Below are 27,000 nucleotides of genomic sequence, written 5' to 3'. Positions count from 1 at the left end.
TCAACATAAAGGAATCTCTTTCCAAGCAGAAAGATCCAGCATGGAAATGCCATACATGAATCTTGACAAACAACGGTGCACTTAAGGTTTGGGGGAACAAATTTTCCAAAATCCTAGCTTTAATAAAGCATCCAATAAATATCAATTGACAATGAGCGAGAGAAGCTCTAACACTCCCCGTACGTGCGATCCCTAACTCGCACTTGGAGAGTTAAACAAACAAACAAATTTCTGAAACCCTATCTCTGATCCCATCCCATGTACATGTAACTAGAATGAGTAGCTTGGTGAGATCATGTTTGATGCTGAGAACATGATCTGGGATGCTGTGCATGCGATTAGAGCTAAAAGAGAGAAAATCATGCGAAGATCTTAACATATCGCAAATATGATCAAATATTTGATGGCCACACGAACTATTGAGAAACATATTACAACTCTTTTTCCGGGGCATTGACTGTCCTTGCAATTGCAAAACTGCTTTAAAATAATTAAACTAAGAGGTGCTAAATCACCATTTGTATGGGGCCAAAATAAACAAAATTGAAATGCAAAACGAATTACACGAAGGATCCTAATTCCAACCTCACGGACCTAAAAAGTTAAGTTCCGACGAGCTTAAAAGTGGTACAAAACATCGTGAATGTCCTCCCAAGTACGCATCACTTGTACCTTACCAGGGTTGACGAGTCTTGATCACTTAGCTCGAGAACTGAGCAACTCTAATCATAGAACTGCCACATGCCAGCACGTCAGAAGCTCGATTGAATTTAAGCCTCCTCAATCAATATTTGCATATACACACGTTCACTCAAAATCTAGACGATCTTTCGATGCAGATTCAATTTGCCAGTGAATCGTATGAAGGGAAACGCACATGCATCAGGTGCTCAAGTTTTAAATCATCACTCGGCTTTCAATCGTAAAATCTCCTTTGCAGTCCTCAAACGAAAATAGGGCATATGTTCCTACAAGGACAGAACCAAAAGAAACATCAAATCAAACAAATATAGGGGGGAAATACACATTCACACGGTTTGGCTCAAACTACCCTCCATCTGGGTAATTATTCCATGCCCCTGGGGCACCACAGGGGCATTCAATAATTTTCCCCTCCATCTACAATAGTTATAGCTCAGTGATAAGAAAGATCACCAAACTTCCTTCTAACTCCATATTTCACACTCCGTCCATATATTGAAAATCACAGAGGCACAATGATGTGCTTCAAATCCCTGCCTGGGATATATATGCTAGATACTTTAGCTAACACTTGAAATGTAGCCAAACTAGGACAGGGAGACCCACATTTTCTAAAAGTGACTTGCATGCACAAGAGTAGAAAGTATGCTTTCTGGCATTTACCTGGTTGAAATGGAGTCCTAGACCTCTACTATAGAAGTCAGCATACTTGATCATGAACACGCCACAGTCCCACCTGTCAAGAAACAAAATATCATCCATTTATCAGTTCGGAATAAGCATTTCCATGTGCATGGAAGATAACATATAACGCACAAGATAACATTTCCGCAACATCCTAGTTGCTGAAAGTTCATAGATGAAGTGACAATAAATAATAAATTAATAAATGGAAGATGTATACGTGCTTTTCTAATGAAAGGAGACTGACATAGAAATGATAAAAGATAAGCATACATGTTAAGCACAGGAAAATAAAGGATAAAAAGGAAAACCAAAAGCAGGGACATAACTGACAACACTGTTTGCACCCCCTAAACAAACATATTGAACATATTCAGCATGCACGTTTTTAGGTAACATATCTTCTAAAAGTCCATTCCATTGTTCCTAGAAATAACGTACAACTTTTTTTTCACATTTAAAACAAGGGCATGCAAGTGAGATTTTTGCATCACCCATAGATCCTGTATCCAGATCATGTATCCAATTCAATGTTTCATCATCATTCAATAATGCTAGATACATTTCAATACACAAACACTGGAAAAAATTAAATGAGTGATTAACAAAAGTGGAAATAAAAACATGGAAATGGTGATCTTCATTTGCATGACAAATAAGGTATTACACACTCACATTGGACCCACCCCAACATGCAAAACCAGGGAGAGCACAAATGCACGCACAAGACAAAGGGTTGCTTGCAGAAGTTGAGCACACAACCTCAACTTACGTTGATCCAGTGATGGCCTTAAAGGCTTAAACCACCAGGCTACAATGGCAGGTTCCTATTAATAATGACGAGTCCATGCAATTTAAAGTTCAGAAATTTATCAACATGAGAGCTACCCTTTCCGCCCAATTCAAATGTAAAAGGTTATCATTGACCATTCAACACAAATCATGCGAATCTATTTTCTGAAGGCAAACACAAAAATAACCAACTCTAAAAGACTAACATGAGCTCAAACATGCTTTCTTTTCTTTTACTTTCGAGTTTTGAGAAACATAAGCTTCTAGCCAGATAAATAACTGGCAAGTACCATACAACAAACATCCTCCATAAAAACTCCATTTGCTAATCTAAAATCGGCATTTATTGAAATTGGAAAGCAAAAGCAAAGTTGTAAAGCATACACACCCATTTTCCTGTTCGGGAAGGTCCTCCACGAATTCTTGCTTCCAGGAACTAGTATCAATGTGGTCTCCGCTCTTGTCCTTCACCTCATCCACAAAGTACATAGCCTGGTACAACACCAACAATCACTAAAACATGTATCATTCGCAGCAAGAAACCCACACAAATTAATGTACTTCAGGAGGAAAATGTTAAAGCTTGTCCCACATCGGTTAAATATAAACTCCAAAACTAGTATATGACCCTGGGTGACCTCTCCATTCATTGCCAATTGATTTTGAGTTGGATGCTTTAACAGAACAACTTAGAACTTCCCATGTGCCTGAAAATGAAAGCTGATTGGGTGCAATACTTTATCTGAAGCTGAAAAGGTCAACCACAGGGCCCCAGCAAGGGGGTGCCACCAGAGTACACTAGGTTAAAATAAAGGTCTATGTATACAACCTTTACAGCAGATGGATCATAAATGAAGTATACGAAAGCATAAAAATAAAACACATACCAGTACTTTCAGCACTTGAGTGTCAAAACATCCGAGTGAATCAAGATATTGGAATTTCTGATCCTTCAAGTTGATAACTGCTAAGCACCAGTGAACTTCTTTGTGGATGGGAATAAATATCTGAGCATATTCACAAAATTAGAATGCAGATAAACATACTATCGGAAAAGGAAAGACAAATAAACAATGAAAAAACTACTAAATGGAACACATGACACCACTCACCTTATCACACTCACGAAGACAGTATCCCAGTTTCCTTTGAGTTGTCCACCTTCGTACTGATTTAAAATCATAGCTTTTCCTCCCACTGAATAACTGGTTTGACGTTAAGAAGAAGAAGATTAGGATATCGACGCTACTGAACTTGAATAATACAAAATGATACCCAACTAGAAAGTGACAAAAGCAAGTCCTCGTTTGTTAAATGGTTACTACACAGCTAGAAACAGACATATACCTAGGTGATAGCACCTTATATATTACCACTAGGAAAATACAACCTCAAAGGAAACTTCAAAAAGTACAATCTCCCATTCATAGAAGCATATTTGAAAATTATTTCTTGCCTTCCAGGAAACAGGGGAGTTAGCAGATAAAGATGGACTATAACGATCATATCCCGTTTGTCTTCTGGCCTCGTCATGCTTAAATGGAAGCATATGTTGATGGTACATAAATAAGTAATGCATATTCATTGAACAAATCAACCACGAGTAACAATAATACCTATTTGCCTCATTGTAAGCATTGAAAATATATGCTTAGACCACGAGTCCAGTCCGTTACAGTAAAACACTTAGGGAAAAGTCCACTTTACCCCCTTGTGGTTTAGGCCTCGTGCAGTTCGTCTCCCTGAAATTTTGACTTGACCACATAACCCCCGTATGGTTTCTGGACTAAACCACAACAGGGTAAAGTGGACATTACATTGTGCAATGTCCACACTGAGATCAGCAGCATGGCAAGATGATGCAATGTATACATTATATTTTCTCTGAACAAACATAAGTCTCTTAGACTAAATGATGGTTATAGAAGTTAAGAGTCAAAAAGGCAAGTGAATTGATGAAAGAATGTTCAAAAGTTAGGCCCAAAAAATAACACCATACAAGAAATATTACACACACATATCTGAAAACTTAGGCAACAAAGCAGTACGAACCTTCTTGTAAAAGAATGTGTTGAAGAAGTGACACTTCAAAAAGTTTTTGGGCTGCCTCTTTTCCCTCTCTTTGAGCAATTCAAGATAAATATTTATGACCTACAAGAGAAGGCCAGTCAGGAAACTCCATTCAAAACTAACAAACAACATTACAAGTTAAATATATGCCTGGATGATCTCAATCATTCATTACAAAACATTATATAGAAACCGCCAACATCCGACATGTTGACAGTTGTTACCTCATCGTTCAACCATGCACCCGGTCTCAAACATTGCAAAAGCTCTCCAGTGATCTCAATATTAGAGTTTTCATGAGTAACCAAAACTCTCCTCCTGCAAAAGTAAGAACCGTAGAGATCAAAATGCAAATAGCCGTCCCTTTTCAAAAGCAAATGGTGGACTCATCAATACACTACCTATAGGAATTAGACAAGGCCCGAGAAACCTCAGCCTCTTCTTCCTTCGTAAGAGGCAAAAACGGTTCACGAAGAGCATCTTGAAGCACGTCCTAAAACAAATTAACATGGTATAAAGTATAAGCAAACATACACTAAAAACAGAAATATGTATATGGCACTCCCAACAATGGAAGTTGTAATGAAATTTCACCTCCTCCTCCACTCTCTTCACAGGGCGCAGTAATTGAAGCGTAGCACGGCGCGTCTCATTTAATTCAATTTCAAAACTCAAGCTATCCAACTTAGGTTTTCGCCGCTCCACATTTTGGAGCAACTTCTTGTACATTGGCAACCCCAAAAGTTCCAATTTTTCCAATTTCTGCTCCAATGAAATTGCAGCATTATTATCCACTTTCGTCAACTCAGAAACCACTGATGACGAAGATGGTCGAAAATTACGCTCCACAACTTTGCCATCCAATCCTTGCAAACTCGGAACCACTTCATCTTCCATAAATTCAACTTCCTCAATGCTTGAGCCTGTCGACACATTACTTCTACACTTCTCTTCCTCGACATCAACCACTTCCTTATCCGTTTTCCTATACCCAAAACTCTCTACCGCGTGATTCTTTGCCCAATCAACCTTCCCAATGCTCGAGCCCTTCAGAGCATCATTTCCATAGTCCTCTACATCAACGTCCATCACTTCCTTATCCTTTTTCCTATACACAAAATTCTTCATCGCGTGATTCTTCGCCCACTCATCCTTCTCAATGCTCGAGTCCTCTAAAGCATCATCTTCATAGTTCTCTACATCAACATCAATATGAACAACTTCCTTATCCTTCTGGAAATACCTCACAGCCTCAAGCGCCCGATTCTTCCCCCAATTATAACCAAACCTCGGTATACTCCCAATTACATCCCCAAACTCCTCTCCGCTAGGCCTCGAATTACTACGATTCGAACCCGCCAAAAAGCCTAACTTTGGAAACCTACAAGGAGCATGAACTTCCCTCCCGATCCGATTAACTGGCTCGGGGTACCGAAACACTCTCGAAACCCTAGTTTCCGCACTTTTCGAGGAAACCCTGGTTTCTGCAATCGGATACGAGGGGGGTTGAAATCTGGGCTTCTTCGAAACGTGTAGATCGATCTGGTTGTCGTCATTGGGCGTGTAATATGATGACGGGAGCTTGTAATCCAAGGTGTAGTACTCGTCGCGGCGTTTTCGGTTGGTCGTTAGGGCACCCATTGAAGGAAATTGCGAAACCCTAGAAGGGAAAGAGGTTACCTTGCCTGAGGTGTACCATTTCTTCAGCAGAAACAATGGGGTGTGGAATTCGAAGAAATTGGAACGGAACCCTAAATTTGAGGAAAGTTGGTTGTGATTAGGGTTTCTATGAGGGAAAAGAGAGACGTGAATATGTGATCTTGGAGATCTCCGAATCGAAGAACAATGGCTCAGAGAGATATGCTTTGGTGGTGGGAAATGACTCTTGTTTTTTTGGGTAATAAAAATATGGGAAATGACTTGGATGCCCCTCGTTTTGATACACATTTTAAACATGAGTTTAAATTTTTTCCGCCGCCATGGATGGAAATCCCATGGTTTCCGCCGGGACCACCACTCATTGCGGGCTTTACCGTGCGTTATTTTTAATTACTATCTGAATCGTTCATCCAATAGAGTTCGTAAAGTAGTATAATCACGCAAAAAATCATGTTTATCAGATGTCGATAAGTACATCAAAGATTAAAATTTTAGTTAATAAAATAGACGGTTATGGACAGTTTAATTTTAAACTTATCTACCGTCGATTATATGTAAATCAAACTTCAATTTTTTATATACTTATCCATATCTAATAAAACTATTTTTTTAAAAACATATGCTGCCTGTGAGCCCCTACAAGATAAACGATACAAATTAATGTACCATATGCACAGTTGAGCCCACAACTAGTGGTGGTTGAAAATTTTGGGTTTCCACCCAAGGTGTATATAATTTAAAGGAAATTAATTTTAACACTCCAAAAATTGATGGAGGGCTTCAAAACAATGTCGTTTTGTGTATTAATATAGTTCAGTTTTGGAGCTCTTCCATCAATTTTTAGAGTGTCAAAATCACAATCCTAATTTAAACTCTTTAGCGTTGTTTTTAATGTCAATAAAATTAAGATAATGATAATGCCAAAAAAAATTTTGTTTGTGCCAATTTTTTTTTTTTGTTTGTTGATAGAGAATTGGTGTAGAATCGACCAGAGAGAAATTGGGAAAGTGAAATTTTATTCACTTCAAAATTTACTTTTACCTTAAAACTCCTGTTCTTTTGTAACTCTCCTCGTCCTCTGCCGATCTCCGCCATGCATGCACCCTCGCCGTCGCAAGGCACCCTCCCTCGGACTCCACCGCAACCTCCCCCCTCCACCACTCTACCACCGCCTCTCACATCGACCTCCTTCTACCACCACCAGCGTGAGAATAGGTAGAGCTATTTTCTCGATTCCACGAAGCAAGATCAAAATATCAAGAGTGGGAAGCCACTTCAGGCGTGAGAATTGTTTCCTCACCAAAAGCCACATAATTAACCAAGATTTTAACTTTGGGAAGGGAAAACCTAGTGAAGTGAACTCACTCTCTCTCTCTCTCTCTCTCTCTCTCTCTCTCTCTCTCTCTCTCTGTGTGTGTGTGTGTGTGTGTGTGTGTGTGAGTGTGTTCTGGGTGTCACTATGGTTTGTTATTACATCTTGATGAGACGCTTTCTACAGCCAATGGTTCCATCGAGGCGTCTTCTCCCTTGCAAATTCGACTCCAATCGAAGAAGATCTTCTCTTTAAATCCCTTTCTACCCATTTACTTTCTCTGTTCACTTGCTTTTTTATGTTCACTGTGTTTCTTGTTTCCCCCCACTTTTGGTATGAACTTGCCTTTTGTCATACTTTCTCCCATTTTGCCCCTATTGTTTCGTTCTCGCCGCCCTCCAGCGGTTTAGCTTCGGACCCCATCTGGAATTCTGCTCCTGTGAGCTAATATTAACTTTGTTAGTTTCGATTTTCGGATTCGATGAAAATTTATCCAAATCAATTTAAAGTTGTAGTTTTTACTGCATGCCCATTATTCTCGATAGAATTGCATCGATATTGTCAATAGTTCTACATATCGGTACTTACAGCATTCGATACATGAGCAGGCCAGGGGGCCTTGGCCCTAGGAGCCATTGATTAGGAGATAGCAATTCAGATGGCATTTAATTGTATTTCTTTATTTATGCAACAGATATTATTTTCGTTTTACCTTTTTTTCCGCAATAGTTTGTTATGGTTTCTGGTCATTTGAACGCTTACAGCCCCTTTGGCAACCTGGGTGAGAAAACACTTGCTGTCACCCATCCCCCATAGACCCTTGTGGCCTTGTCTTTTTTTAATAATGTCTCTTTCTGGGAATTCGGCTGCCTTGGGTGTTGTATGATTGTTTTGGCGTAATACTCTTTGGTTGAAAGAAAGAAATAGCTAATTTAATAATTTTCATTACTAGAAGCTCAGAATGTGTCAAAAATTTGTTGCTCACTTTTATGAATGAGCATATCTAAATTGTTGTGTATTGTGCAGTTTTTGTCAACTCTTTCGCGGTATGGAAATGGATGATGAGATTGCTGGGAAGAGCTTTGCTAGGAGAGACCGGTTGTTGGAAATTGAATCCCAGGTTCAAAAGTGGTGGGAAGAAGGTGATGAGTTTAAGGCTGATTCTAAAGCAGAAGCTCCCAAACCGGGAGAAAAGTTCTTCGGAACTTTTCCAATGCCTTATATGAACGGTCATCTTCACTTGGGGCATGCATTCACCCTTTCCAAATTGGAATTTGCTGCTGCATTTCACCGGTTAAGGGGTGCAAATGTGCTGTTACCTTTTGCTTTTCACTGCACTGGAATGCCAATCAAGGCTGCAGCAGATAAGCTTAAGTGGAGATCGAGAAATTTGGTTGTCCCCCGAAGTTTCCCATTGTTAAAGAGGAGGTACTGACTCCCGGGTCAAAAACTGAAGGAAGTAAAGATGTTGAGCGGAAATTTAATGGTAAGAAGTCCAAGGCAGCAGCTAAATCTTGTGGGGACAAGCACCAATGGGATATAATGTAGCTTTGGGGCAAGTCTGAAGAGGAAATTCCAAAGTTCCAAGTCCCATCTCATTGGATGAACCATTTTCCTCCTTCGGCGGTAAAGGATTTGATGGCTTTTGGTTTGGGTTGTGATTGGAGGCGCACGTTTATAACTACCGATAGAAACCCTTTTTTTAATTCATTTGTCCAGTGGCACATGAGGAAGTTGAAAGAAAAGGGCAAGATGGTGAAGGACTTGAGATACGCTATCTATTCTCCTTTGGATGGCCAGCCATGTGCCGATCATGATCGGGCTTCAGGCAAAGGTGTTACTCCTGTAGAATACACGCTAATCAAGATGGAGGTTGTCCCACCTTTTCCTCCAAAATTGAGTGCTTTGGAAGCCAGGAGAGTTTATCTTGCAGCAGCTACATTGAGGCCTGAAACCATGTATGGCCAAATGAATTCGTGGGTGCTTCCCGAAGGAAAGTATGGAGCTTTTGAAATCAATGAGACCGAGGTATATATTGTAACTGAGAGGGCAGCCCTTAATATGGCTTATCAGGGTTTATCGCGTGTCCCAGAAAAGCCTACTTGTTTGGTTGAGCTGACTGGCCATGACCTTATTGGTCTGCCTCTCAGGTCTCCTTTGGCCTTGAATGAAATTATATATTGTCTCCCCATGTTGTCGGTTCTCACTGACACGGGTACCGGAATTGTTACTAGTGTGCCTAGTGATTCTCCAGATGATTACATGGCATTACATGATTTGAAATCAAAACCTGCTCTTAGGGCGAAGTATGGTGTGAAGGATGAGTGGGTCCTACCATTTGAGATTATACCAATCATCAACCACCCAGATTTTGGGGATAACTCTGCTGAGAAAATTTGCTCGAAGATGAAGATAAAGAGTCAGAATGAGAGGGATAAACTAGATAAGACCAAGAAAGAAGTTTACAAGGAAGGACTCTATCTTGGGACCATGATTGTGGGAGAGTATGCTGGAATGAAAGTGCAGGAGGCTAAGAGCTTGGTCAAGACAAAGCTTTTAGAGCTTGGTCTAGCTGTTATCTATTGCGAGCCTGAGAAGGAGGTCATGTCTAGATCAGGGAACAAGTGTGTCGTGGCTTTGACCGATCAGTGGTGCATCCTTTATGGGCTACCAGAATGGAAGAAGCTTGCAAATGAGTGCTTGGCAAGGATGAATCTATACTCTGACGATACACGACTTGCTGTTGAGTATGCATTGGAGCGGCTTCATGGATGGGCTTCTTCTCGTAGTTATGGGGATGGGACACGCATCCCATGGGATGAGGATTTTCTTGTTGATTCTTTGTCCGATTCCACTCTTTACATGGCATACTATACCATGTCTCATCTATTGCAGCGAGGAGATATGTACGGTGGTTCTGATACTGCTTCTATAAGACCAGAACAGATGACAGATGAGGTCTGGGACTACTTATTTTGTGGTGGGTTGTACCCGGAGTTGACATATATACCTTCTTGTCTTCTTCAAGAGATGAAACAGGAGTTTGATTATTGGTATCCAATGGATCTCCGGGTTTCCGGCAAGGATCTGATTCAAAACCATCTTAGTTTTTGCATTTACAATCACACTGCCCTTATGCCCAAGCGCCATTGGCCTAGGGGATTTAGATGCAATGGGCATCTTATGCTGAATTCTAAGAAGATGTCCAAATCAACAGGGAATTTTATGATGCTTCGCGAAGCGATTAAGAAATTTTCAGCTTCTGCCACAAGATTTGCTATTGCAGATGCAGGTGACGGCATGGACGATGCCAACTTTGCTTTTGAGACTGCTAATCCTGCAATCCTAAAGCTCACAAAAGAGCTATCCTGGATGGAGGGGGTCATTGCTACAGAGTCATCTTTAAGAAGTGGTCCACCTTCGACTTATTCCGATCATGTGTTTTCCAATGACATGAACATCACAGTCGAAACGACAAAGAAGAACTACAGTGACTCTATGTTTCGGGAGGCTCTCAAAACGGGATTCTATGACTTACAAGCTGCCAGGGACGAGTATAGGCTTTCTTGCGGCTCAGAGGGAATGAACCGAGATCTGTTGTGGCGGTTTATGGATGCTCAGACAAGGCTCATTGTTCCCGTTTGCCCTCATTACGCTGAGTACGCTTGGAGGGTGATTCTTAAGAAGAACGGTTATGCCATTAAAGCAGGATGGCCTGAAGCTGATGCACCTGATATGACCCTTAAAAAGGCCAACACTTATTTGCAAGGATTGATTGTCTCAATAAGGAAGCAGCTCCTCAAGAAAAATAAATCAAGTGCAACTGGTGATGCAAAAAGACCGACGAGGGTGGCTACCCTTGTGTTCATTGCTGAGCAATACGATGGGTGGGAGAACGAATGTTGGGAGACACTGCGAAGCAGGTTTTCAGTGGACAAGGAGACGGCGGAAGCACTGCAGCACAGTAAAATTTGGCAGCGAGGCAACTCCAAGCAGAACCTGATGCGTTTTCTTGAATTCCAAGACAGATTGCCTTCTAGTTGGGGTTCAAGCCTTGGATTTGAAGCTGCCTTTTTGCATGGCTGAGGTCGTGGAGAAGAATTTGGAACTGGCGAAGAAACGGCTAGGCCTCCAACGGTTGGAAATTCTGTCTGTCGCAGAAGTTGATGCTGTTAAGAAAGCTGGAATTCAAGTCTCCACGGGAATCAATCCTATGGCCATTTTCGAGTTTGAAGATGATCTATCTGTTGGATACTAACTAGTAAGTTATGCACAATTTCTTGTTGTCCTAAGTTATGCACAATTTTTTGTTGTCCAAAGATGTCAAGTTGTTTCTACTAACTCAATATTATATGCGAAATTCTTAGGAGTTATTTGTGAAGTTCTTAGGAGTTATTTATACATACATACATATATATACTCCAGGTATGCGAGTCTAATCGAACCGAATACTGTCATATTTAGGATTGGTTTGTTTAATATCATCAAACTCGAATGAGTTTCTACCGAGTCAAAAAGCTCGGTTTTTTTGCAGCCTTGTTGATATCGCTCCTCATAACTGTATCACTACTCACATTTGTTTTACATGGGATAGGATTGAACGATAGGATTATTATCTAACATGTTTGTTTTATATGAGATAAGATTAGATTGAAAATGTGTATTTTTCAATTTTACCCTTGAACAAAATTGATATAAAAATGGTAAATGAAAATGAAGGCCTTATACTGTTTCTAACTGTGGCTGGTATATAACTGTTACATAACATATTACTACTATTATATTTGTTCTATTTTTCTATTGGTCTACAAAAATGGAAAGGAAATGAATATTTATTTTTTGTTGAAATGAGAAATGAATATTTGTTAAAGTATGTTACAACGAATCTATTTTACTAAGGAGACAAAAAGAGGACGTAAAAGTTTAATCTTTTTACTAATAGCAGCGTTTTTACCTCTATTAGAGGTGCTTTTCTCTCGCGGTTAAAAGCAACATGTGCGGCAGTTATAAATGAAGGGAGTGATAAATTTTAGAAGAAAGGATAAATTTACACATAAAAGTAAACTATTGACATCACAAAAATTGATCCTAATAATAAGGCTACAATTTGGGCAATCCTAGCATCTAATAACACAAGTGCATAGCTCTTCTTAACAAGAGATTCCCACCAACTGGCTCTCTAAATATGTTGCACCTATAGCAATGGTTGCGCTCGAGAAATTATTTTGTATCTGGGGAACACAGTCGCGTAGTGTGCCCGCCCCAATACCCACCAACCATGAGTCTTGTGTCTTCCGGAGACAAGGTCGGTACATGTAGCTGTATTCCCAGAAGCTTGAGTAATTTCTCGGTAATGCTCATATTTCTGACCGGCTTGCATACTCTTGTACTAATGCTCCAAACAAGGAAGGCCTCTTCAGCAACTGAGACGGGGCATCAAACTCCTTCACCTGTCCTGCACGAAACAAACAGAGCCAAATTTGGAAAACAGAAACAATTCAGCGAAACATAAGAAAAACACAGAAACCAGACGAGAAACATATGACCGCAAAGTTCAATCCATTTCACAGACCATGCATAGGGGTTCTACAACCAAACCAAAATAGTTGTCCCAGCCACCTCATCCCCAACTTTTGAACACCGCCAACCAAACAATCACTTAATATAATGTTGGAACCTCTCCATCAAATGGAAGCTTTTGATTTGAATATAAAGTTTCCACAAGTTTCTTGGAAGTGTTTCCGAAAATAGATTCTAACAGCGACCAAAGAAACATGGTTTCCCCACTCATCTACTTATGCAGAAGCTGAAACTATAATAGCCAACACCATGATGCATTTTAAGCTGAAAGTCACTAATCATGCCCGATAGAGCAAATAGAGTGAAAAACATACCCGCATCCATCACCAACACTCTATCACAGTCCATAACTGTGGGTATTCTGTGAGCAATGCTTATAATGGTACAAGCTGCGAAATCCTCGCGTATGGCTCTTTGGACAACAGCATCAGTTTGGGAGTCAACGGAAGCTGTTGCTTCATCCATAAACAGAATCTTGCTGCGCTTTAGCATGATCCTCCCCAAACACAGAAGCTGCTTTTGTCCCACACTCCAATTGTCTCCACCATCAGCCACTAGTAGAAGGCGAAAAAACAGAAAGAGAATCATCAATATCAAATGGTTGGGTTTTTGCTAGGCACTTAGAGGCCCTTTGGATTGTGAGAAAAAGGGAGAGAAAACAAAAGATTGTGGTTTCTCACTAGATCTCATCAGCACAAAAATCACCAAATTTTGTGAGATTTGGTAAGAAACAAAATGGACCAGTAAAGATTCATCCTTTTTGTTTAGTTCTCGTTCTTTCTCACCATTTAACTTCTTTTAGTTATCGAAATAAGCAAAAAGGTTCTCTTTTCTTTCTTTTATCACCCTTTCCCACAATTTGGATTGGTTTTGTACGTTAAGACAATCAAGATAACTGACATAAAATACAAGTCTCCATTTTGATAGATATGGACTTTTGACGAACAGATTTCAATCACAATTTCAACAAAAGATATGAGATGCGCAGTTATAGGTAGATTGTAAAGCTGCCGTGGAAGATGTTTATGTAGAAATATATATGTAAGCTATTAAATCCAAATTTGAGCTAGTTCCAGGGAATGATTTCAAATTTCTCCATCAGAAATCCATACTATCCAAACAGAGCCTAATTGCGCTTCAAGGAATCAAAAAGAGAGAAAGAGACCTGGAGCATCAAGCTTTTCAGGCTTTGCAGCCACCACATCTTTCAGTTGACAGCGTTCGAGGGCCTAGAGAAATAGAAAACTGTTGTCAGCTTATTGAAAACAAATGCCAATCCACCAGACCTTTAATGAATGCAGATAAGATCGTACAGTCGGAACATATTATTTACCTTCCATATCTTGTCATCTGAATACAACCCAACGGGGTCAATATTGCTCCTTATTGTTCCTTCAAAAAGCACTGGGTCCTGAGGGATAATCCCAAATCGAGACCTAAGATCATGTAGGCCGAGTTTGCAAATGTCAACCCCGTCAATGATAATTTTCCCATGAGAAGGCTCCACTAGCCTGAAGAGCACTTGGATCAGAGTTGACTTCCCACTCCCAGTTCGCCCAACAACGCCAATCTTCTCTCCTCCGTGAACGTTAAGAGCAACGCCTTTGAGAACTAGAGGAGTGTTCGGTCGGTATCTAACCTGCTCAAAATTCCATGCAATAGAGTCCCTCTTAATAAGGAGAAAGATAAAAATAACTTGAGCAACATAACCGAAAATGCCAAGTCTAGCTCAAATGGTAATCCAATTGAGCAATCGTAACAATGGTAGCTACAAAACTACTAAAGCCAATGATGGCAAAACAGGAGTGATCATAAGAAAAAGGGAAAGGCGGCAATATCCAAGCAAGCGACTAGTCGTGGTCATTTTCAGTTAAGGACCAATCGTAGCACAGTTGGAGGGACTGAAAGTAGTGATATAGTAAGTTTTGTGTTTTTTGTTTTCAGCAGGATATGTCAGCATAAAGTACTACCAAAACTTATTGAATTCCCAACTAAATGATATTCAACTACCTTGAAAAAAAGAATACCAGTATACCCCCTTGTTCTGTTAAGGTCTCTAACCAAATTGTATACGAAAATACTATATGACCTCCATTGTCCATGAACAAACAGGACTTAATAAGAAAAAACATATGAACTATCACCAAGGATTCGGTAATTGACCTGCAAGTCCTTTATGTCAATGTCACCGCGATGGGGCCAATTTGGAGAAGGAACACAGTCAGGTATCCTCCATGGAGCTTCTGATGGGATTCTTACAAACTGCCTTATTCTCTCAACTGAAACCATTTGCTTCTCCACCGTGCAAGTAATATACACCGTCCAAAAGAGTAAACCATTCAGGGAAAGGCCATATGAAAGAGTCAAGCCCACATACTCTGGCACACACAAAAGCATTAGTCAGGTTGTTAATTCCAATATTCTGAACATGGACACCAGAAACCAAATATATGGACCCATGTTACATGGAGTCTTTTAAATGTCTAAAGTACTTGTCTCGGACAATTGACACTGGGATGCGGGTATGACATTCGTTTGTGACATATTCACCTAACAGCGATATTTTGTAGTTACAAATTTACAACAAACCGTGCATAAATGTTCAATGTGATGCATGAAATGCCCTAAGGCACATTATAAACACCATTTATTCTAGAAAACAACAAATATGTACCAAGCAATATGACTTTACCAGTGTATACCCATGTCCTTAAGGATAAAAATTAGATGAACCTGAACCCTTTAGACTTGTACCCGAGTCCATGTAACTGAGAATTATGAACATATACATAGAGCTCATGCATTGTTGTTAATAGAGCTGAACTCCTGGTTTAGTTCCCCAAATCCATGTAGAATTAGCAAAGAGAAGTAGTAAGTCTAGGCAGTTAGATTCAACAACAGATGAAATTAGAAAGACTCGGGTGGATTGATTGCCTGACCATGTCTATGATTGACCCACAATGTGTTTGGAAGAAGGATTATTAGTTACACGCTGTTCTTTTTATACCACTTCATGAGAGAACTACCTGGCTGGATTACAGTACTTGGCAACAAGACCATGCAAATGGTGGCAAAGCACAGGAAAAAAGTCCCAATCAGTTCTAACCGGAAACCCAACCACTCGTTTGATGCATTGTTGTGGAAAGCCATGCGTAAATTTGCATTGACCTTGTCAACACTTTCCTGAAAAAACTTTTCCTGTGTCCTGAAGCTGCGGATAGTTATAACACCAGAGACAGTTTCTGAGAAGTGATGTATGACTGGGGCTTTAGTAATTGAATCAAGACGACTTAACTCGCGTGATGTTGCAAGGTAGTATCTCTGCACATCAGAAAATGTGGAAAGTTAGAAATACTAGAATCTTCTTCACTGAAATAAGTATCATAAACAACCACTTCATTGTTTTGTTAAGAGATTGCTAATAACAACTCAATGAGGAATTACACTCAGCTCCCGCCCAACTTTGGTCACCTTTTTTTAACACAAAACAATAGTAAAATGACACAACAAAAACGAAGCAAAGAGCTCTCATACCTGGTACCAGATATTCACCCAGACCATAGGAATTACAAGGACTATTGTTGGCCAAGCATTCATGCATGTAACAACCACAATGATGAGCAAGTTGAAGTACATCACTAGTGTCATACTTAATAAGAGTGGGATAATAAAGTCAACAGCAGCTTGATCAGCTGATGCCTGAAAAATCAAATTGTTTATTAGTGCATGAATGAAGCAATTTGGTTTATTTGACACGATATATTGAATGGAATGGTCATTCCCTTAGGATGCTCATGGTGACGTTTGGTTAGTTATGAAAAACAAGGGAATGTACAATACAAATGGAATCACCATCCACCAACTTTGTTGAATGGCTATTCAGTTGCAAAGCTGGAGAATTACCATCCCATTCCTTCCCAAAGTTATTCGAGAATAACCAAACACTACCTTGGAAGAATCAAGGTTCAAGAGACCAAAAGTAAAGTCACGTAATATATTAATGAAGGTGGTAAAACACACCCGACTTAGAATTCTTCCCGATGGTGTAGTATCAAAAAATGACATCGGAGCATGGAGGATACTATGAAGAATTTGACTGAAGAACTTCTGAGCTGTTTTAAGACCCAAAATTGCTACAAGAAATGCTCTAATCACCACCGACACACATGCAACTCCGGCTATGGCCAAGTAGATGCCAAGAAATAGAGAAGGTCTGAAAACGGTACTTTCTGAGGTCTCATATGCTAGCCAGTAGTCACCCCCCATAAAAGATAACTGCCAAAAGACAGATGTCACTATCACTGCTGCAACTCCCCACCATCCATATGCCTCTGTGCAATATTGCTTGTACACTTCTGAGTTAACATTGCCAGTTTCTCTCTCCTCATCTTCTATGAGCTTTGAGGTGCCCTTTTTCGACTGGGATCGATCCAAAGACCTGATGGTGCAGCACGTGGAGGGGTCAGAAGGGAGAAAAGGTAGCACAAAAGGGCCACAACCCTAACACAGACGGCAGCAGCCTTATACAGATTCAATAATCAACTCAAACGATTTCAGTGACTAAAGGTCTTATTTATAAGCTAAGAACTCTAACTGAGGAAGCTAGTATCCTAATCCGAAAGGAAAATAATCCTTAATTCCTAAATAACTAAAACTGAAAAGAACATAAACACAAAATAGTTAAGTACCAAACAACATTTTGAAAACTGTTAATAAAAGCTTCAATAGCCATGTATATTCCACATCACCTGTTTTCACCAATAGACTTCCCTCGGCTTATGGGGGTAATGGGTGACTTTGGTGTCTGTGGACTGTCAGCTGATATGGTAGTGCTCATTTCCGCAAGCTCCATGGAGGTCTCGTAGGCAGCTACAAGTGCACCAAAATCCATGCCAGATTCAAGAAGCTCTTGATACCTCCCAGATTGCACGATCATACCATCTCTCATGACCTGGTATTTTGTTATTAAGAAATTGTGTTAAGAAACTAATGATGAGAAATTATGCTTTGCAGTCAAGGCGGTGCCTTGGAAGTTTGAAGTCATGACTTGACCTAATAGCAAGCGCTATGTGCCCCAAATGTTGTGGTGCAGGTTTGAGTCATGGGTAGCAGTCTCCCTACATGCAGACAGCAGACACACAAACAAAACAAGAAAAGAAAAGAACATCAAGTAAAAGTTAGGCTACCATCTCTCAGATACCCAATTGTAGGTGGAAGTGAAATGCATCACAAGTGAATCAAGTCTGTAACAAGCTGTTCTATGGTTCATCCTTACAAACAATGGACTGGTCCTATTACCATGTGGTTTAGACTTTAGAGTGCGTATTCACATCACAATACAGGCGATGATGCTTCTCACAATCAGCATATCTGGCCAAGTGATAAAATGACCATGAAACATGGAAGTATGAGTCTAATCAATCACTTATAACCAAGTCATATAAACTACAATATCAAGACCAGTCTTCCATAAATTTCAGGGATAACCGACGAAGAAAACGAATCCTACTTACCACTATTTGGCTAGCATTATGTAGGAAGTCAACTTGGTGTGTCACGAGTAAAATGGTCTTATCTTTGAGAACTCCTCTCACACATTCCTGCAAATAGTGAAAGTTAGAACTCATGAAGAGTTAAAACATTAAAGGAGCATTTAGCTTTTAGATCTGTTATTCTGTCTCATAAGTAAACAAATATGTTGGCAAAATCATCAGAGTCCAGCATGTTTTATTATTGAATTATCATGCCTTGGGGTCAATATGATCACTCTTATCGCAGAAGGATTTGATCATCTATGCTTCAGTTTCTATAATCATTATAGTTGTAGCACAAGACAGATATGAGATGTGGACATCTCAACAGTATCACTAAAAGAAAGAGCATTGCGATTGCAAGTAATATCAACTATGACAATGTAGAATTCAGTGTAACCTTGAATATTTCTGATCCAGTATGAGCATCAACAGCGCTGAATATATCGTCAAGAAGATAAATATCACAGTCCTGATAAACAGCTCTAGCAAGTTGTACCCTCTGCTTCTGGCCCCCACTAAGATTGATTCCGCGTTCTCCAATCTCGGTCTGGTCACCATGCTCCATTATTTCCAAATCCTTCTCCAGGCAACAAACTCTAATGACTTCATTGTATCTTTCCTTGTCCATTGGTGAACCAAACAATATGTTTTCTTGGATAGTTGCATTTTGTATCCACGACGTTTGCGCCACATAGGCAGTAGTTCCACAAACTCTAACCTGTAGAGGGGAAAAAAAAAAAGAAATTTCAAGAAAATATTAACAGATCAAGGATAAAGTAGTCGGACCTTTCTCCTTGTATAAATCAAATTATTATAATAGAGAGAAGAACAGCAAGTCTATCTCCACCTTTTAACCTTTGGACTAAATGTCTTTGTCTTTGGTGCTTCTGCCTACATCTAATGTGGTAAAAAGTAGTTGCTTAAATAAGCTGAAAAAAAGAAGCAAATATTCTGAAAGCAGAAGTAGGGATGCTGTTGCCTTCTGCTTACAGAATATTAACTTTCGCCATTTAGTACGCTGCAACAAAATATACTGCTTAAAGTTGCTACTTTGATGGTATAAGCCATTACATGTATTAACCAATATTAGGAGTAAAAGGGACAAACTAATGCAACCAATTTAGTCGTAGATGACTGAAAACAACATATAACAACTTTCTTCATGTAAAATACCTTAACCACTGTATACATTTAACTAGGATTGCAACAAAAAGTTTATGCTGCCATTGAATCTTGATGATGAGACACCAAACATCTGCAAAATTTGGTCTGAGAAAATTTCAAGAAATGGAAGGATTCAAACCTTTCCTGACTTCTTGTGAAGCTCGCCAAGAATTGAAGCCAATAAGGAAGACTTTCCAGACCCAACAGTTCCAACAATTGCAGCAAGCTCGCCTTTCTTGATCTCTAGATTCATACCTTTCAAAACAGCATCTTCCCCCTCATCATCCCATGAAAAATACCCATCTCTCACCTCCACCGCGACCCTACCATCACAACCATCCACTCTCTCCACAGCTCTCTCATCCAACTCCCTGCTTATCAGAAACCCCTCCAACCTTTCTAATGAGATCAACGCTTGAGTAACTGATACGAGAGCCTGGGGGAATGTCTGAACGGGGTCCTGTATAATTCTAAGAACAGTTACTGCTGTGAAAACTCTTCCTGGATCAAGAATGTCTCCCAAGACAATCGCTACCCCGAAAACAAGAGCTGCCATTATAACAGGCATACTCCATAGCACAATCATGGTCCAGGACATTGAGTAGGTAAACTTGCTAAGCCACCCATATTCGTTTTCTCGACAAGATTGAATTCTTTTGTTAAAATGTTCCTCCCACGCTTGGAATTTGATTACCCTCATATTGCTCAGCATTTCATTAGTGGCCTTGAGCCTAGAATCACGACTCGTCATCACAAAGTACTGGAACGTGTTGTTTTTGCGCGTTCGCATGAGACTAAAGATCATAACTGCGATAACTGCGACCAATGCTGCAAACATGGATAGGCCCATGTAGAAATAAAGAAGGGCTAAGGCAACGCCAAGTTGAAATGGCATTAGCCATAGTGAATGCAACTGTACCATCAAATCAGAGAGCTGTTGAGCATCGACCGCCATGTAATTCACTATCTGTCCAACCCCATGAGCTTGTCGCGATGAGCAAGATAATTTTAGACCCTTCTTGTATAAGGCGGAAATGACAGTGCACCGGATTAGCATTCCTAGTTTTCGTGAGTGGAAATTGAAATGGTGGGAACTAAGGACTTCAACTATATTCGCAAGTAGGAGGATCAAAACCAGATAGTATCCTTCATAGGGGCTGCTTCCCTTCCCAGATGTGAAATTTACAAATTCATTGATTAGAACTGGACCCACGTACATAACAGACAACCGGACAATGGCAAGAAAACCATTGAAAACAATCTGCTTCCAGAAGCAATGGAGCAAAGTGGTTCGAAGTGGGTTTTTGGAATTCTCTTCTGGTTTAGGCCAATTTGTTTCGAAAACCTCCGCCATTATTTCAGCACGATGATCCGGTGAAAGTGAAGGAACATCATCCACTTTCAGAGTGGATTTGTATCCCTTACTTAATAAAGGACTCATCCAATGCCAAGTAACTTTGGAGAACCAAGAAGCAGTAGCGTAGCCACTCACATTAGGATTTATCAAAGAAGTCCCATTTACTTGTGGCCTTGAGTTTGTATCTATTTCTGGTTCTCTAAGTACAATCCCAGATGATCCTTGAATGGCAACAACAAAAAGGAATGCAGACGTTGGAAGCACAACAAAGAAAACTATATCATCAGTTTTCATGGCGCTGTCGAAATTGCCACCAACCGTAATAAAACGAGTGACACCTGAAGCAGTGAGCAAAGATACAAGAACAAAGTTGGCCACCCAATAGATCCTAAGGGACATAGGATGAATAACAGCTTCAAATTTCTTCTCATGTGCAATAAGGATCAAAATTGCGACATGGGTTATCGCTTGGACTAACCAAAATAGAGCTTCTGTTAGCAGCCATGGAGATTTGGTACCTCGAATAAAAGCTAGAATGCATAGCACCGTGTAACATGTTGCTAACAGAAATGTTAGAACTAGAGAGAGGTTGAACCAGGTGGTGGCTCTGAAATGGGATTTGTTGCTTTCAAGTAGGGGCTTGTTTATTGAGGAATTGGAAGTGCTTTTGGGAAAGAATCTACTGTATAGCTTTCGGATCGAAAAAACGAAAAGGGTCAACAAGAATAGTACATCAATGGCTGAAAAGAGAAGTCTTTGGGGACATGGAGATAGGAAGATGAACCCCAGCCATTGGATTGCAGCTGAAACACTATCTGAGGATTGAATGACTGAGGTTGAACATTCAGGAGAGGTGAGCCAAGAAACAGATGACATGGTTATATATTTGAAACTTGCTTCTGATCATACACTAACTAGCCTCCTGGAAAAGAAGAACAAGGATTAGATATGGATTTAACCACAGGCCTGAAATCATCACAGAGGAATATGAACAAGCATCATTGCAGCAATCTGTAATTCATACGTGCTAAAACCAAGTCAAGAAAGGAAGAACAGGTCACAAAATCCAAAATCCATTTCAGATAAGTTGAGGAAAACATGGATTCAATGAGATGAACATGCAGATTGGGCAAATTAATATAACATCAAATGGGTTGAAAGTTGAAATCAAGGTTTGAAGCAGAGTGTGAGTAGTTTACCATGAACATCATAATTCAGTGACGTACAAATCAAATTTACAGAATTACCAAAAAAAAATTGAACATATAGTACAGCAATAGAGGAAGGAGAGAAGAACTTCTATTTTGATCAGTATTCTACATGGAGTGATCCAAATTCATTGATAATTCATTGATAAGCAACAAAATAGTTGAGAGAGAGAAAGATTTGCATACACTAGGTGGTTAGAGTGAGAAAAGATCACTCTATCCTCTTACTGCACCATGGCCACAAAACTTGATTCAAAGAGAGGGAAGTTTTGGACCAAGGTGTGCTCTTGAAAGGCTTGACTATTGTTCACTGGCTTCGTATGTAATTCCAACTAAGTCACATAATGCGCGTGCGCGAACGAGTATAAACGATTTTTTCAATAGCATCCTAACTGCAAAAAAGAAAATCGAGAGAGATTGGTGCGAATTCCACTACTAGTGTTGGTCGAGAGAGCGTTGCGGTAGGAACACAGACACCCAAACACAAATACGTCTCGAGTCATTTGAGGGAACCATTTGTTAAAATGACACGGATCGTGAGCACATTTATATTTGAATATGTACGTCCAAAATCTATTACAAATGCAGACCTGTCAGATGTTATATGTGTCATCATTGCTATTTTAAGGGGAAATTATAGTTACCCCCCTCGAACTAACCCTCGCATACACTTACCCCCCTTTAACTTTTATTTTTGGCACTTAACCCCCTTAAACTAACTGAAATTCAAACGGTCATAACTTCAAACGGTCATAACTTCTTCGTCCAAAATCGAAAATATGCAAATTATATATCGATTTCGAGGTCTTGAAGTCAGCTTTCTAATGACACTAAAATCACATCACAATTCAAAACACACATAAAGTTATGATCAAAACGGTCTTTCTGTCTACCGGCCCTTACTCTTTTGATCATAACTTTCTGTGTGCTTTGAATCGTGATGTGATTTTAGTGTCATTAGAAAGCTGACTTCAAGACCTCGAAATCAATATATAATTTGCATATTTTCAATTTTGGACAAAGAAGTTATGACCGTTTGAAGTTATGACCGTTTGAATTTCAGTTAGTTTGAGGGGGTTAAGTGCCAAAAATAAAAGTTAGAGGGGGGTAAGTGTATGCGAGGGTTAGTTCGAGGGGGGTAACTATAATTTCCCCCTATTTTAATACAGCTAGTGTTACTCCCCACCCCATGTAGCCAAGGACGGAACCAGAATTTTACCCTAGCAGTGGCAAAATGTACACTAAAAAAAATCTAGTAGTGGCGAGACTATATAAGTTCGGCATAAATTTTTTTTTTTACATATAATAATTGCATTTTTTAAAATTTTAGTCGTGGCGGTCGCCGCCACTAAACCCCCCCGATCCCATCCTTGCATGTAGCCGAAACTAGTCAATGAAGTACAAAACGACAAATCTATTAAAGATTCTTTTTTTTTTTTTACAAGAAAAGTTCAAACTTCTGTTTTGAGAAATTAATAAAGAACTCGCTGTAACTCGTGGCACAATGTGCGAATTTTTTCGACAAAAATCAATTATTTTAAAGTTTATATTTTGCAGACCGGGCAATATTTTTTGGAAACGGAGGGAGGGAAAACTAGTCTGTACATTTCAGTGTAAAAGGTGTAAAACAACTCGAAACTCATCCCATTTTTTTGGTTTTAAGTTAACTCAATCAAAGAAAAAAGCTTTAGAAACCCATTAGTGGGTAAAACATAAAAAGACAAGTTTTGTTCATCCTATGTACTCTGAATTTTTAAAAAAAAATATAAACTCTCACAGAAAAGAAACATAGAGAATAACTGAAGCTAGGTAGGGAGATTAGTGTAATAAATGTGGCCACATGATTTTTGTCCTCCGTAAATGAACAGCAAGTCTGTAGGCACAAATAAAGCACGCACAGATCGTGCACTGATCTCAATGTGGGGTTCACTATGGATCCCACACAAATAATTCAAGCCGTCTATTAAATTTAAAACATATTTTAAGGGGGATTTCGTGGAAAATTAGCTCAATCCGATACCTAGAAGTACTCGATCTAATCATCTAACTTTTCATCCAGGTTCGATTAGATCGAGTACTTCCAAGTATCGAATTAAACTGATTTTTCACGGAGCCTCCCAAAGATATGTTTTACATTTAATGGATAGCTCGCATCATTTACGTGAGACCTGTAGTGGGCCTCACATCGAGATCAGTTCATGATGTGTGCATGCTTTATTGTCAAAATTAAATGAATGTGGGATTTTGTTACGGGAGAAAGGATAAATGGCTTGACGCTGATTTTGACGAATACTACATGCCACGCGGGTTTCTAGATAGCCCACGCATTGTTCTTGCTCATACTTTGCATATGGACTAGCACTTTCCCCGTGCCTGAAGACACTTGTTAACGAAATTCTTATATAAAAGTTATATTTTTTTTACTTTTTCGGTCCCTTTCGTTGAAACGAACTCATATCACATAAAAGTTTAGCGTAAAACTTACAAATACGAAAAAAATTTGAATAGGTACATAAATTAGAATCTTAATCAATCGTATGACCCCGTCCTCCACCACCTCGAACCCTAACTGCAGCCACAATCACTTGCGTAATCTTAGACATTAAAACCAACAGATTGTAACATTCAGTGCAAAGTTCTTGAAACAAAATTTCTTGAAAAGAAATCTACTGTATACAATAAGAACAATGCATGACCTTTTCGAAAACAACAATTATCCAAGCGACACAATGTTTAATTTAAAGCTAAAAAAAAACATGTTTATAGATATTTTTTTATGAGGAATTTAGAGTTGAGTTTAAGCATGCTGGCCAGTTATAAGTATGCTGAAACATTATTAGTTAATATCAATGTTTGAACACAAATCGGGCCAACATTTTTTTGTAATAGCGATCCATTTTCGAACTGACTTTATTTTCCAATTACCTAAAACAATTAGAATAACCCGCTTTTAATTCATACACGATTTAGAATTAGGGTACCATGGTAAAAAGAAACAAAAAAGAGATTTCTATATCATACCCAAAAAAGAAAACCTCGAAAAACAAAAGAATGTAATATAAAATCAGACCTGAAACCTAATGGATATTTGTTCACATCATCATCTCCGGCCAATGAAAGGAGTCAAATCCTATGTGGAATTCCATTTGCGGGAATTGACATCATAAACCCTCTTCAACTTTACCTTCAAATGAAAGTCAAATCCTACATGGATTTGAAGGCAACCAATTTGCTTCAAAATTGGTATCAAGTGTCAAATGTAAAATCGGCCTTTTTGAATTACCAAAAATAACGTCTTGGTCTTCTTCTTTTTTTAAAAAAGAAAGAAAATCTGATAGCAAATTTGACACCATGATTGAAGAAACAATAGTTGGGTGTCAAATTGTCGCATTGACCTTCAAAAAACATTGACATTCAAATTTGAAGCAAAGGTTGAAGATGCTGCAGTTAGATTTGTCATCAAATCATTTGTTTGAGACATTGAGCTCGGAGAAAGTGATATGAGAATTTTAAAATTTGAGAGAGAGAGATGCCTCTGCCGTTTTCAAACCCCCTTTCGGGGAATCAATATTGACCCTTCAAAATCAATTCAACCTGAACCATTTAAACTTTAAAGTGCCACGTAGTACATTTTGTAAAATCGCTCTCCGTTGTAAATATAGAAGATTTTAAGCAAAAACTACTCGATGAACCGGGGCACGGTAGATAAATGCCACAAACTCTCTCCTCGCCACACAAGATCCCACTAAATTGAATTCAGTCCATGCATGTCTCTGACACATAACAACAAATTGTGATCTCTCACTCAATAGCTCTCTCAATTAGAAAATTCAAAATCTTAATTTTAATTGATGTCTTTTTAACATTTATACCTCCCTTCAAAGTACTAAATGAAATCAAAATAAACAAAAATCAATGTTATGTTAATTGGATTGATTTAGATCTAGCTCGTACTCTGTGTATAGATTTCATGGAAGAATTATTCAATGCCCCGGGACATGGTAGTAAATGCCACAAAAGTGTGTAAAGCCAACACAAATGTGTGGTACGTAAGGAGGGAGTCAGTTGGGGCGCCCACCCACCTACCATACCCTGGCCTAGGGACAGCAAATAATCACTCGATTCCATGACTTGCGTGCAAGAGCCCAAGCAAAAATCGGAGCGCGAATGCGAGAGAAAATACTTTTCGAAAGTATCTCAACTTATTGAAATTTTCGAGAGTGAGAACATGAGTAAAGATTAAAAACACGGTAATGAATGATCTTACTACGTTACTATGTGACCAAAGGAGACCCACAAGATGACATATAAAGCAAAGCAAATGAAAACAAAAACAAAAAAAAAACCCATAATAAGAGGGACCCCGCGCTTTGATCACTTGATATGTCCAGAACCATTCCCTCTCTTAATACGATTTTCAATAAGTTTTTTCGTTTGCCTTGTTCTCGTAAAAGTTGGTTATTTCGCTATTAGAAAAAGGTTGGCACGATGATTCTGTACCTGCACTAAAAAGTTGTTGATTTAATCCTTGTAGAGGAAAAAATTTTATTTCTATATTGTTAGAGCATCAGCAGTGTGGAATAAGCAAATATAAATAATCAAAACATGCCACATAAGATTTTGATTATCCATTTAGAGGTTGCTAAAGTTAACAATGTCAAATTTTACATTGGTTATTTTTTGCCCATAATCAAAACTAATGGGCCCTCCAAACTTTTTCCCTTCATTTCACACATGTTTTTTGAAAAAGCGATTTTTGAAGGAGAAAAAACAGTTTATGTTAGAAACAATTTTTCAAAAAACACACACTTTGTTCATTTATAAACTATAAATACAATTTTGAGAAATTTTGAAAGAATTGTATTTACACAAATAATTTTGAAATTTTAAAAACTATAAATATAGTTTTTTAAAAACAGATTTTGTGTAAAAAACGGT

At 39.0% G+C, this 27,000-nt stretch overlaps 2 protein-coding genes and 1 pseudogene across 4 annotated transcripts; 1 reads left to right on the top strand and 2 right to left on the bottom strand.

The window, feature by feature from the left end:
• Window positions 1–359: 359 nt before the first annotated feature.
• On the bottom strand, window positions 360–6,153 carry LOC131324512 (ubiquitin-like-specific protease ESD4). 2 transcript variants are annotated; one of them, XM_058356493.1, is made up of 9 exons: window positions 4,843–6,153; window positions 4,650–4,741; window positions 4,473–4,566; window positions 4,231–4,329; window positions 3,291–3,383; window positions 3,066–3,185; window positions 2,567–2,670; window positions 1,366–1,438; window positions 360–968 (listed from the first exon to the last, which is right to left on the bottom strand). In XM_058356493.1, the coding sequence occupies exons 1-9, from the start codon at window positions 5,887–5,889 to the stop codon at window positions 906–908; spliced, it is 1,785 nt and encodes a 594-aa protein (XP_058212476.1). In that variant the 5' UTR covers window positions 5,890–6,153; the 3' UTR covers window positions 360–905. The 2 variants fall into 2 exon arrangements, with proteins under 2 accessions (XP_058212476.1, XP_058212477.1); XM_058356494.1 differs by having other exon boundaries at window positions 4,650–4,743; window positions 4,848–6,153.
• A 2,064-nt stretch (window positions 6,154–8,217) lies between these two features.
• On the top strand, window positions 8,218–11,506 carry LOC131324511 (leucine--tRNA ligase, cytoplasmic-like; annotated as a pseudogene).
• Window positions 11,507–12,226: 720 nt separating this feature from the next.
• LOC131324510 (ABC transporter C family member 14-like) lies at window positions 12,227–22,410 on the bottom strand. Of its 2 annotated transcripts, none has more exons than XM_058356491.1 (13): window positions 22,249–22,410; window positions 19,637–21,776; window positions 18,731–19,051; window positions 18,313–18,399; window positions 17,548–17,750; window positions 16,820–17,237; window positions 16,334–16,498; window positions 15,826–16,120; window positions 14,963–15,177; window positions 14,133–14,438; window positions 13,965–14,028; window positions 13,114–13,353; window positions 12,227–12,674 (listed from the first exon to the last, which is right to left on the bottom strand). In XM_058356491.1, the coding sequence occupies exons 2-13, from the start codon at window positions 21,728–21,730 to the stop codon at window positions 12,577–12,579; spliced, it is 4,506 nt and encodes a 1,501-aa protein (XP_058212474.1). In that variant the 5' UTR covers window positions 21,731–21,776; window positions 22,249–22,410; the 3' UTR covers window positions 12,227–12,576. The 2 variants fall into 2 exon arrangements, with proteins under 2 accessions (XP_058212474.1, XP_058212475.1); XM_058356492.1 differs by lacking the exon at window positions 22,249–22,410 and adding an exon at window positions 22,054–22,210.
• Between the last annotated feature and the right edge of the window lie 4,590 nt (window positions 22,411–27,000).

The sequence above is a fragment of the Rhododendron vialii genome, chromosome 4a, assembly GCF_030253575.1.
Source record: "Rhododendron vialii isolate Sample 1 chromosome 4a, ASM3025357v1".
Classification (NCBI taxonomy): Eukaryota; Viridiplantae; Streptophyta; class Magnoliopsida; order Ericales; family Ericaceae; genus Rhododendron; species Rhododendron vialii.
Note: the sequence above shows the minus strand (reverse complement) of the source record. Positions and strands in the feature narration are given on the sequence as shown.